At 43.0% G+C, this 12279-nt stretch overlaps 1 protein-coding gene across 6 annotated transcripts; it reads right to left on the bottom strand.

Annotated features, from left to right (window-relative positions):
* Nucleotides 1–719: 719 nt before the first annotated feature.
* Pgant5 (polypeptide N-acetylgalactosaminyltransferase 5) lies at nucleotides 720–12078 on the bottom strand. 6 transcript variants are annotated; one of them, XM_065363994.1, is made up of 12 exons: nucleotides 11788–12078; nucleotides 11137–11463; nucleotides 10527–11051; nucleotides 10202–10368; nucleotides 9890–10097; nucleotides 9474–9584; nucleotides 9181–9358; nucleotides 5905–6085; nucleotides 3437–3576; nucleotides 3208–3306; nucleotides 2862–2996; nucleotides 720–2284 (listed from the first exon to the last, which is right to left on the bottom strand). In XM_065363994.1, exons 3-12 carry the CDS (start codon nucleotides 10985–10987, stop codon nucleotides 2138–2140), a joined length of 1827 nt encoding a protein of 608 aa, XP_065220066.1. In that variant the 5' UTR covers nucleotides 10988–11051; nucleotides 11137–11463; nucleotides 11788–12078; the 3' UTR covers nucleotides 720–2137. The 6 variants fall into 6 exon arrangements, with proteins under 6 accessions (XP_065220066.1, XP_065220063.1, XP_065220062.1 ...); XM_065363991.1 differs by lacking the exon at nucleotides 5905–6085 and adding an exon at nucleotides 8451–8631 and having other exon boundaries at nucleotides 11792–12076; XM_065363990.1 differs by lacking the exon at nucleotides 5905–6085 and adding an exon at nucleotides 8451–8631 and having other exon boundaries at nucleotides 11168–11463; nucleotides 11788–12076.
* Nucleotides 12079–12279: the final 201 nt, after the last annotated feature.

Here is a 12279-nt window from a genome sequence, read left to right on the forward strand (position 1 = left end):
GATTGGCGACGAAAAGTTTTTTTCCCCCCAAAAAAATGTACGAACACCCCTTTGGATATTTTGGAGTTTTTTGATTTTCAAAAAAATCGAGTAAAGGGTCGTTTTCGTCCAATTCGAGATCACCGATTTCGAATTGAGCGTTTTTTCCCCGCGCTATTCGCTTCTTCGACGGAGGAATACTAATGTTTGCCACGACCTTATCCTAATTTTACAGAAACATCATCATTGGCAAGATATTCGTTGGTTTTTATTTTCTAATGATCAAATTATGGCAATGTTTTTTTTTCGTTCACGATTTTTAACGTGGTCTTACGCTTTTACGATAATTTTTTCACAATTATTTCGCTTTTTTCTGCAGTGTTGTGAATTTGTAGATAACTGTCACACAGAAAATTCAACAGTTTTTGTTGGTTTAAATCGAGGTTAGTGATATTTTTTTGTTTTTGCGTTTTCAACGGGTTTTGACAATGTTCTCGAACGAAATGATGAACAGCTCCGGGAGATGAGCGTTGGGTGTTTTAAAAATGACGAGTCTTAATTCGTAAATTTGAAAAATGGAGGAAATGAAAAAAAAAAAAAAAAAAGGTAGGAAGGAAACACGAAATACGCGTTTATCGAGTTATTGTTCGAGTAATTACGCCACTAGACACTAGGTACACTGCATAGACGCCGATGCGCTGATCGACAGCAACTAAGAATACTCGGAATAGGCTACGACGTTGAAAAAAAGAAAAAACATTCGTGTCTTTTATTGCGAGAAGACAAAAATACAAAAGAAAATAACACGTACTTACGTACGAAACGACGACGCGACGGTAGATGTATGTATGTACATATGTAGTAACTTAAAATATACGTAAGTATAGACCGCAGCTGCAACTGCAACTGCAGGTACAACTTGACTTGGAATCAAGACGCAGATTATTGAACTTATTTGCGGCTACTCGTAATACGTAATAATAGTAGGCTTAAGTAAGGTAAAACGTTTCGTAATCGGTAGGTAATTATTATCTACGAGTATAGAAGGTGAACACTGAAAAGAGTACGTAGCGTAGACGTGTACGGTGTACGGTGTACGGTGTACGATACGTACCCGGTACCAACTCGTACCACCCGCGTCAATCGTTAAACAAGAAAAGAGACAGATTGTTTGAAAACGCAATTGTCGTCTACTTTTTGAAATTACTTATCATACTTATGGTACTTAGACTTACATACGAGTAACACATAACAGAACAGTATAAAAAAAAGGTAATCCGAGTAGGTAGACCATAATAGGTATGTACTGTACATGTAGTAAGTGTTACAGTCGCACTACATGCTCGATTCGAGCAAAAAAAAGTTTTAAAAATGTGAAAAGTGACAAACGATGCACACTGCACAGCCAGCTGTTTTTCTAACCGTAACGGTAAAACGAAGAATGTCACGTTATGACGAACGGTGTACACGCTAACTGTGCCGATGCCGAAGCCCTTTGCCCTGTGCCTGGCGGGTGGTAGCGAGTACGGTACACGGTTTTTAGCCATGTTTAGTTTATTACATAATGTAGCTACAATGTTCGCGTCGAAATACGTAATACATAATAGGTACATACAATATATCGTACAAGGGTAAAGGACAAAGGTATACGAGTATAACTGCCAAAAAAATACGCTACTAATGGTAGGTATTTAGATTTACTATACATTTTTGAAAACCCACAACATTTATACCTCATACTATGTGCGTATACTCGTAGGTAAGGTACACGTACATTAACAACACACCGCAGAGAACGACGACGACGACGACGAGTATTATTCGGTGTGCTGCACTGCGCTGCGCTGCGTCGCTGCGGCAGGTTGGGCAGCTAAGTAGATAGACGGGCACTAATTGTACTTTGATCACAGCTTCATCGTATGGGTAAAATAAATAAAATTTAAAAAGAATAAAAGAAAAAAAAAGAAAGAAAAGAAAGGTAAAAAGAAGAAATAAACGGATATCGTTTTACACGCCACTGGGGCGTTGGCGTTGGCGTTGGCTTGACAAAAGATGAACACACGCGAACTGAAGTACCGAACGATATCGGCGGTATTCGCCATCGCCGTCGCCGTCGCAATCGGCATCGGCATTAGAGAAGTGCGGCGACGGCGTATCGCTAACTAGCTTGCCAGTGAAATTTACTCTTCATAATCCATCGTTGTCCCAAGCTGCCATCGCATTCTTTCAACAGCGGAGTAGTGGCATCTTTCGCATTCGGTCTGGCTAAACACTGTTCGGTGTTTATATGCTTAATCGTCATAAGCTGTCGAAACGGGCACAAAATTAATACGAGTAAAATACAATACCTCGTCTCGTCGAGGCTAGGCTAGATACATACTACGTCGGTAATAACATGCTGTAAATACGCAGTCGCAGATACATCGCACATCCACCAACATACCAACATACGCACCAAGTAGGTAGGTAGGTAGGTAGGTACAGGATGCGCAGAAATACCATAAAGTACCCCCAAAAAAAGTTTTTTAATAAATGTTTCGGTTGGTCGCGGTGAATGATACGAGTAATACATTTATGTAATGTAACGATAGCGCGTGATTATTTGTTGGACTGAGGTGAGGTGAGGTGAGGTGATAACATTCCTCCACCAATCGTACGCATCTATTTCACCGTTCGGCGTTCGGCGTTCAAGTTGCCAATATCTACAGTATAATTATATTTTCAACGAAAAACTGAAAAACTTTCTTCGGGGTTGGTACTCGATATTTGTGCGCACTCTGTACTCTGTAGTACGTATCGGTATCGGTATCGGTATCGACTAAGTACATATAAAGAGCGAAGAGAAGATTGAGGCGCAATGAGCGATGCAAAAATAAGATTACCTCTTCGTCGTAAACCCAAGCCTGATTTCCACCCATTCCGTGACATCGTATCAGGTTTACAGATCCAACCGGTGATGCGACATCCAAGCAGTTATCATCGGACATGATTTGAGCGCGTTTCGTGTATGCAAAAACCTGTACGTAAAAAAAAACGATAAATTTTCAAAGCGAATCGAGTGAAAATACGACTACGAGTACGAGGAAGACGAAGGCATCAGACATGGCATGTGGGCATCCGCGCCGCGCCGCCGGCCGATCGGCCAATAGCCAATGTAAAGGCCAAAGGCCAAAGGGTATGGCTACAGGTAGTAAGTAGCTAGGTAGTAGGTCAGGGTCAGGTACTTACTTGATTTCCACCCAATCCGTGACAGTAAGTCATTCCAACCTTTTCTCCGCTTTTTCTCGACAACGTATCCAAGCAAGTCTGCGTTTCTGCATTTTTAATCTGCGAAGCAATACGTAGAGGAAAAAACCAGCGTTAGCGTACTCGGTACTCGTAATTACTCGTAGAAAAATTCAAAATGTAGGTAACTAGGTATTAAGTAATAAGTATACGAGACTCGTATTACTCGTACCTCGCCGAGGTAGTAATAATCCAACGGCATTTGCGATTCCGGATAAACATTTTCCAAGTACCAGCGGAAACTTTTGCAGCTCAAACGTTTTCTCAATTCTTTGCGAGGCGATACGTCACCCACTTCGACATTCGTCGCGCCTAAACATAATTTAAAAAGAAAATTCAAATATTCGTAGTGTTGTAGTAGTTGTAGTTGTACTTGGCTACTCGCAACTACATACGAGTACCAACGTAAATCTACGAGTAAATAGAAATACGTATTACGTACTCGTACACAGACTGCACTGCACTGCACAGTTGCGAGAATTACGAGAAACCGCAAACGACACCAAAGCTAACTAAGTACGAGTTATAATTTGTGAAATCAGTCAATGTCAATACCGAATACGTTACGTACGAGTATTACTCATTTACTCGTAGATGATCCAAGTCGACTTTACCCGGCCGCGATTACGAGTAGTTGAAGGCGCACCAATTGGTATGAAATTTTTAACGACATCGACATTCGAAATTGATTCGAAATGGTGACATCCGTTTCTTTTTTTTTTCAGAGGCTGAAATATGTAGTAAAAGGCGAACCGTTAAGATGGCGCATGGCATTGGCGCATGGCGCACCGAATTACGCGTCATTATTCAAGAAAAAGGATAATTTTGTGGTACGTAGATTTGTGAAAATGAAAATACCCGCTCGAAATGAGACCCGAACGAGACCATTTCGTGCAAAATCACATCACCATACAGCTGTCAACTTTTGAAATTTTACTCGTAGTTTTTAAAACAAGTTTTTTGAGAAACGACGAATCAACATAGTCATATCCACCTTCGATATTCACACTTCGTACGATGTTAAAATACTCGTAATACTCAGACTGACCATTTGAGCATTCGAGATTGAAACTGATTTCCCAATGCTCATCGCGCATCGCTCCTACAACGAAGAGCTGCTCAATGTACCACTAATACACGCACGTCGCGCACACAAAAAGTACGAGTACCGAGTACTCGTATCTTGTTGATATGTGTACTCGTTATCGTAACTACACGTAAATGGCACCAACCAGGTAAAGTCGACTTCAACTGTCTGCGTATGTAGTTAATGTTGAATTGGTCAACTTTCAGTTTTAGTCTACTTCAACCGAAAATCGACATTAACGGTAACGCATAGGTATACTTAGCCTACTTATTAATTATAAATATCAAACGTGCCGAAGTAATTTATGTATGTACAATAAATAATAAGAGTAACGCGTAATTATATTCATATTCGTACATATCCACCTTCACCGACATCTCATCATTAAATTACTCGTATCATCATCAACGCCACCAATGCGGAACAAGAACAAGAAGAAGAAGAAGAAGAAGAAGACGGTCCCTCACCCCCCCCCCTCCAATCTCCAAATGGCTAGAATTCAATCGCTCCGAGTCGAACCAATTTCGCAAAAATGTGAACTTATTCGGATATTATGTTTCGAGGGTCGGTCGTAGATTTCGAATCTGGCAAAAAAAAAACCTTTTCCAAGGGTCGGTGGTAAGGTAGGGGAGGGAGTAAGTATGTTTTGAGGGTCGCACTCGCACAATAGTCTAGGAGATCCTCTACCTCTCCCCTCCCTCCTTCCACCAAAAAAGCCTGCGATTGAAAACGTGCAATTTGAAGATCTGCCATCGATTACAAGTGAAAAAAAATGCGATACTTTCCGATTTAAAAGCCCCGCATCTTTAGCTTTTGAAACTAGCCGCAGGAAATTGTTCTCTATAGTTCAGAGAGCTCTCGTGACGAAATTTTTGGATCGCTATTGTACGCCTAACCTCTCCAAATCGAGTAAAATTGCAATTTCTACAAAAAAATTCATCTCTCGACTATTTTTTTAGGGAGGGGAGGCTCCTGGATGACTGTGCGGCGCGGCGTACTCACAGGCCACACAAATATACCGCAATAAATTACGTAGCAAGCGAGGAGTGAGCAAGCAAGCAAGCAAGCAAGCAAGCAAACGCTGTATGTTAGGCAGGATACACATACCGCCGTCAAAACTTGGCGAAACCAAATTACTGAAATTACCGATAACTACTCGTACTCGTACTCGTACATGCAATAGCCAAGTCGTACGTCTCTCATGTGTCGTTTAGTTATTGTTTTGTCGTGCGCGCTGCACGTACTCCGGTACTCGTAGCAATCGTAAAGAGAGGCGAACAAAATATTATACCTGACGAACACATTGCATGTATGTATGTATGTATACATACGTAGGTAGTACATAAATGTACATCGAGTTACAGCTAGTCGAGCGACACGACGACGGTGACCTAAACTTGAATGGTGGGCAAAAGTGGCGCTTGAAATATGCGAAATGCGCGTGTTCGTGTACGGTGGTGTCGGGTGTCGGTGGTGCGATAAATAGGTACGATAGGTAGGCTAGTTTTGCATGCGGATACGGACGACGCCGACGAGAAAAGCGAAAGCCTTACCTGGATTTATGGCGTAAAAGAAATATTTCCATTCGTCCATCCATACTTCGGCTACGCGAACGTTATTACGATTGACTATGCTGGACGTACCCCCAGGAAACGAATACGGAGTAGATTTACGAAAAACATGGCCAACTCGAGAGCAGGTGATAATCTCCAGCCTGCCACCGCACATCCATATCTACACAGTACACAACACGCACGCACGCATTCGCCGTGTGTTATACCAAAATAGCGCCAGCGCCAGCGCCGCCGCCGAACGCCGTGGCCATTGCCAGTGCCAGTGCCAGTGCCAGTGCCGATGCCAATGCCAATGCCCGCCGTCATGTTTACCGTTCCAAACGAACGGCCAAGTGCTAACAAACGTTTTGGCATTTTTGCATTTTCACTTTTTTGCTTTCGCGTTACGCGTAACTGCAGCCTGCAATTCGTACGTATATTCGTATCTACATATGTACGTCGGTATAGAAGATCTCAGAGGTATATTACAGACACCGAAAAATCAGACGGTGCTTTCCCAAATGCGTTTGAAGACCGGCCGCCGTCCCCTAGGTAAACTGTGACGGCAGTGCGATTTAAAAAACTAATTTATTTCGTATGTATTTGTAGTACCTACACCGCTACAGGACTAGCGGTGTACTCTGATTTAAAATAAAATTTCCATTTCGATGGAGACGGAGACGAGCACGACGAACTAGAGATTGCCTGATAGCTACACCGGCACCTAGACACTGACACCGGTCAATCAGCCAAACACGAGTACGTATAATTATATGTACGACGTACATACGTCTACGTAGGTAAATAGAGACACATTACGTTACAGTCACCTCACCTCACCTCACCTCACTTCACCTCATGGCACGGCACGGCACGTGCATTGGTCGCATTTCGATTTTGATTTTTCACTATAGGTCTAACATAAAGGTCTACACTCTACACACACACACACACACACGAGGAAAATACTCGTACGAGTGAGTAGGAGTACATACGAGTAAACCACGAAACACGAAACACGAAAATGAAAACGAGTTGTGAAAATACCCACTTACTCATTCCCGACTAGGCGAAAATGTACGAGTATATTTAGGTACTAGGTACCACTTATGTGCCCGTACTTGCATTTTGCGTTTGCGAGCGAAATGGCAACCAAAGTGCAACAGTTCAACAGGATGTCAGTCGCGGTCGCGGCTCATGAAACTATGAAACTTGAAATCACATTCACGTATGTACGAGTACCAGTACCTTTACCTATACCTACACCTACCCATATGTATTATGTAATATGTACGATTGTACGAGTATTTACGGCAAACTGGTTATGCAATTCTACTCGTACTCGTACTCGTATGCGCAGGCCGTACAGCGTACAGCGTACAGCGTACACGTACAGTACTCAGTTAGCGGTTCGCGGTTGGCGAGTAACGGAGATTTGAAGGCAAAACAACAATTAATCATTCGATTTTCAGCGTCACACCGCGCCGCGCCGTCATTCCAAGTACGAGTATAAACAAATGGTAAGCGATAGATGTACGCTGAATAGGTAGGCGGTAGGCGGTAGGCAGAGGCACGTCCACGCACTACGCATACGTATACGTAACGTACCACTACGAGCTCGCTACGACGATGTACGGTTGTAAAGAAAGAAAGGCGGAAAAGGCCTACGAGCACGCGGTTCTTCTAAATTAATCTGATAAGTTAGCAAATGCGCAAAACATGATCGGCGCGGCGCGGCGCCTCGTTAGTAAAGCCGTTAAAATGTGAAATTCGCAATCCGCCAATACACGTAAATACCACCCAAGCGCGAGCGATAATTACGAATTATAATATACGCTTACGCAGAACACACGCTAGCGATTATTATTATCGTAATCATCGCGTCGCCGCGCCATCGCCGTCGCCGTTGCCGTCGGGCGGCGCGTTAAGGTTAACAACTACGTACCTACGTCGTACATACCTACGAGTATTACATACGTATGTATTTGGCCGAAAAGAAAAGTTTGACACAACGCACAACGCACAATGCTGCAAAAATGCCTCTACGATGCAAGTTTCTATTGGCGACCCTGTATTCGACATGGACGAATAAGCTCGATACGTTTGTCGTTTACCAACATCTAATCGAACGACGAACACAGTACACGCCAACAGGCAATACAAGTAGCTGGCATTTTTCGCGAGATCACGCCACAAAACATCATTGTACACTGTACAGGTACATACTCGTAGTACTAAGTACACAAGATAATACGTGCAATTTTTCTCGCCGACCGACATAGGTATGTACTACGTATTAAGCAAATACAGCGTACTCGGAAATATCAACCACACCACCCCCCCCCCCTCATCGTGAGAGAATAGCGGCGATGCGAGCATTTTCAAGCAGGATGCAACATTTGCCGAGTACGCTGCATTATGTGTGTAAGTCTGCGCGAAGATCTCTAATAGCGGGCGCGGTCTTTCGCCATGTTAAAACAAACAAACCAACAAACACACGCAAAGAAACAGAGAAAACAAAAAAAGGAAATAAGGGAAAAATTAACCTGGGTTCATGGCGTAATAAAAGTCACGCCATTCGTCCATCCATACTTCCGCAACACGAGCCGCATTGTGCAACACGATATTAGAAACACCTCCCGGAAACGTATAGGGAGACTTATCGCGAAATACGTGCCCAACGTGCGAACAAGGAATTATTTCCAAAATTCCGCCGCACTGCCAAACCTAAACAATTACCGCCGACGACGTATAATTAGCCAACTGACAAGTTACAATATACATAGATAGATGTATGCGATGCATGTATGTACGTAAACGACTAAACGTATGTACTATGTAGTAGTAGTAGTAGTAGTAGTAGGTAAATTTACGAAAAATGCTCGCTAAATAACGCGCGAGTTCGAATACTATTAATAACGTATAAGGTGTACTCGCATTCCGCTGCCGAAGATGATTTAACTGTTGCCGCGACGCGACGACGGGTGCTACCGCTACCCATTCGTAAATAAAATTTCCATTTACTTTTCAGTTTGCAGTTTTTTCTTCCACTACTAATTGTAAGAGCGTCCAAGCACGTTACGAGTGCGCTAAATACATACATGTACCCCGTAACAATTAAACTTCCCAACGGCCCCAACGCGCATCGGACATGGACACACTCGTACGTAATACGACTAGTACGTTGTACAATAATATACGATTACCTACTTCGTATAGACTTATAAGGTATTACGTATGTATTAGCTATTTACGCGCGTTTGCGTTTTTTGTTACCCGAAATGACATTTCCAGATTTTCTCCGCCCCATATATCCATGCCTTCGTCGTAGGAGCCAACTTCGTAAAAGTACTCTTTATCTATGGAGAATAGACCACCGGCCATCGTAGGTGTTCTCAAAGGAGCAGTTCTATCGCCTCCTCTTCTCGACATTTCTCGTTGCGGTACTCTATACCTGCGCGCGCATAAATGAAATGAAATGAAAACATACGCCAAATCAACGCTCGTACCTGCACCACTGCACCAGTGCACCTACTACCTACGACGACATGAGCGAATTTGTCACTTACCATCTGAAGTTTAATTTCCAATTAAAGCCTCCCCAAGTCATGTCCGAGGCGGTAATATACTCGAAAGTTTCGTCAGATATCACATCGATAATTGGGCAAACCACAGTTTTCCTATTCGTTTCAACACAAGCAAACACATACGTAGATGTACATACATTAACATTATACGCAAATGAAGCGAATTAGCGAAAAGGTGGGTTCGGTACGTCGCGCCGGCGCCGGCGCCGCCATGTCTCATTCGGAGTCGACGGACACGCGACTACGAGTAGAATCGACATTCGGTTTTTGATGGCCGAATTAAGCCGACTCTAGGCCCAGCTTTGTTCGATCGGAATACATACGTATAATTATATGCTCCGAATCGTGAGAAAAAACCGTTAATACCAGGTAGTTATGCACTCGTTCTAGCTAGTTACCTGTTTTCAACTATTCTAGCCAGAAGCGGTTCCAGCCATCCCTCGGTGCACTCGCAATGCGCATCTAAAAATGTTATCACTTGCCCTTTGACGTGTTTGGCACCTAGTAAGCGCGCTCTTATCAGACCAGATCGTTTGACAGTTCTCAAAACTTTTACCAAAACTGGCAAAGTAGCCACGTAATCTTCCAGTTGTCTACCCAAATACTCTGAAACGATAAAAACACGTCAACATTCGAGTGCGACTGCGATTGCGATTGCAATTTGCGATTGCAATTCGCAATTGCAAAGATAACCGAGTACACAATTAAACCTCTTTCGCTGGCGTCGTCCACTAGTATTATTTCTTTCAATAACGATCTCGGAGATCTATTGATCACGCTCCAAACGGTACGAAGTAACGTCGACCACGCTTCGTTATGAAACACTATTACTATGCTCGTGGAAGGTAGTTTGTCGGCGTACTTTTTATTCTTGCAACTGTAAGTAAACAATTAGATACGTAAGTAAGTAACAAACCAACGAAACTCGACTGTCTTGTTTCGCGCGACGATAAACAAAAAAAAACGTCGCTAGTAATTTTCGCTCAAGTAAGTAAGTAAGTAAGTAAGTAAGTACGACGAAGCCTTCGAACTAACCTGGCGTGACGAACATCGACGAGCGATCTGTTCAACGAAATTTTATCGCTGGCCAATATATTGAATTGATTAAGCTTGAATTTCTCTTTCATAATGGCATCTTGTTCGGAGGGTATTTGTACGCCGTTTCCTTGCTCTCCGGGTTTTCCAGATTGCGGAAACACCGGTTTGGCCGGCTGCCATCTATTCAAATCGGCCGGCTTATACGTCAGCGAAATACCACCTACGTCTACCGTGTTTTCATTTTTCATTCCAACTAAACGCAACTCTTGCGATTTCAACGCTTCCGCCTTGCCGGCCACATCGGACTTATTGAGCGTTTTCTCTACGTACTTTGTTTTGCTGATATTACTCAAAGAATCGAAATAAAACGCTAAAATGATCACATCTACGATGAACCAAACGAAAGATGTGACCAATATGATTTTACAAGAGGTTAACCGCAATCTGGAACGCAACATTTTGACGAAGTAGGTACCTTCATTCGTTGGCCAACGATAACTCGGACAGGTATCCCGAATTCATCTGAAAAACCGACAAGCAACCCAAACGTAAACACGATTAAAACAGCTAGCTAACAACATTCCGCCGCGCCGGCCTCATAGTTTACCTCTCGAAATGATCACTTTTCAAGTACATACGTAAATCGGTAAGCGCTGCTAACAATCTCGGGCGATTTACATCGAAGTAAACGAGCGAAATGCGGACGATATAGGCAACGGCACCGGCAACGGCTGCAAAGAAAACGCGAGACGTGTTCCACTCGCCGACCATCAAACTCGAATACGGTATAATTTTACGCGGGCCTCGACATTGCCGTTATCATTTCCGGCAAATGCGATACGGAACCGTGTTTTTTCGTTGGCTATCAAATGTAAACGTTGTAACGGCTACTCCAGTTCTGGCATGGACACCAATCTTCTACGCGGAACGAACGCTAGAAATAAGCGAGAAAAGGATAAGTTGCGTGTAATACACTACCGTAGCGCCGTAGCCTGTAGCCAGTGGATACTCGCAACAGAAATCGTTCGCGAGTCCTTTCCACGACTTTACAATTATCCGATGATGTGAAATAGAAATTGTCAAGGCTCGAAACGAGCGTTGATTTTACGCTTACTAAAAATGTTGCGATGAACTACATACATACAATCCATCAATCACGCATAAACGTCGTCTACGAACGTACACGCGAAAACCGAAGAATATTAATTTGTATTCAAAACTGCCAATCAGGCAATTAAATAATCGTATTTATACGTACCTACGTTGTTATCAGTCAAGTCCGCCAGTCACCCGTGGTCCAACAAGTTCGCACCTCAGCCTAAAGTGATACACACCATTCATCGACGGGCAATGCAATAGTAGACGGGTGAGCTAATGAGCTTATAAAGCTGCAAAAACGAAAGTTTTCTTCATGTTGAGAATTCAATTCAATCTTTGATTATTTCAAAATGAAAATGATTTAGAAAAAGAATGTATTAAACGAAACGAAGAAGCGGATGTAGCGGACATCGGATCCGAAATTCCGAGTAAAAAAAACTTGTTTAGTTAGATAAATAATTGCGTCAACGTTGCATCGTGAGTAGTGACTAGTGAGTGGTGGGAGATGATGACCGTGTGACGTGAGACGTGTAACTGTTACTGACAGAGTGCAGCAGAAGCGCGTCACCTAACGATTGTGGCGAGTTACAGTTACGTTTCCTTTCTTTACGTTACGTTCCTGAGCGACACGGCACGGCCGGACCGAACATTA

The sequence above is a fragment of the Planococcus citri genome, chromosome 4 (assembly GCF_950023065.1).
Source record: "Planococcus citri chromosome 4, ihPlaCitr1.1, whole genome shotgun sequence".
Lineage (NCBI taxonomy): Eukaryota > Metazoa > Arthropoda > Insecta > Hemiptera > Pseudococcidae > Planococcus > Planococcus citri.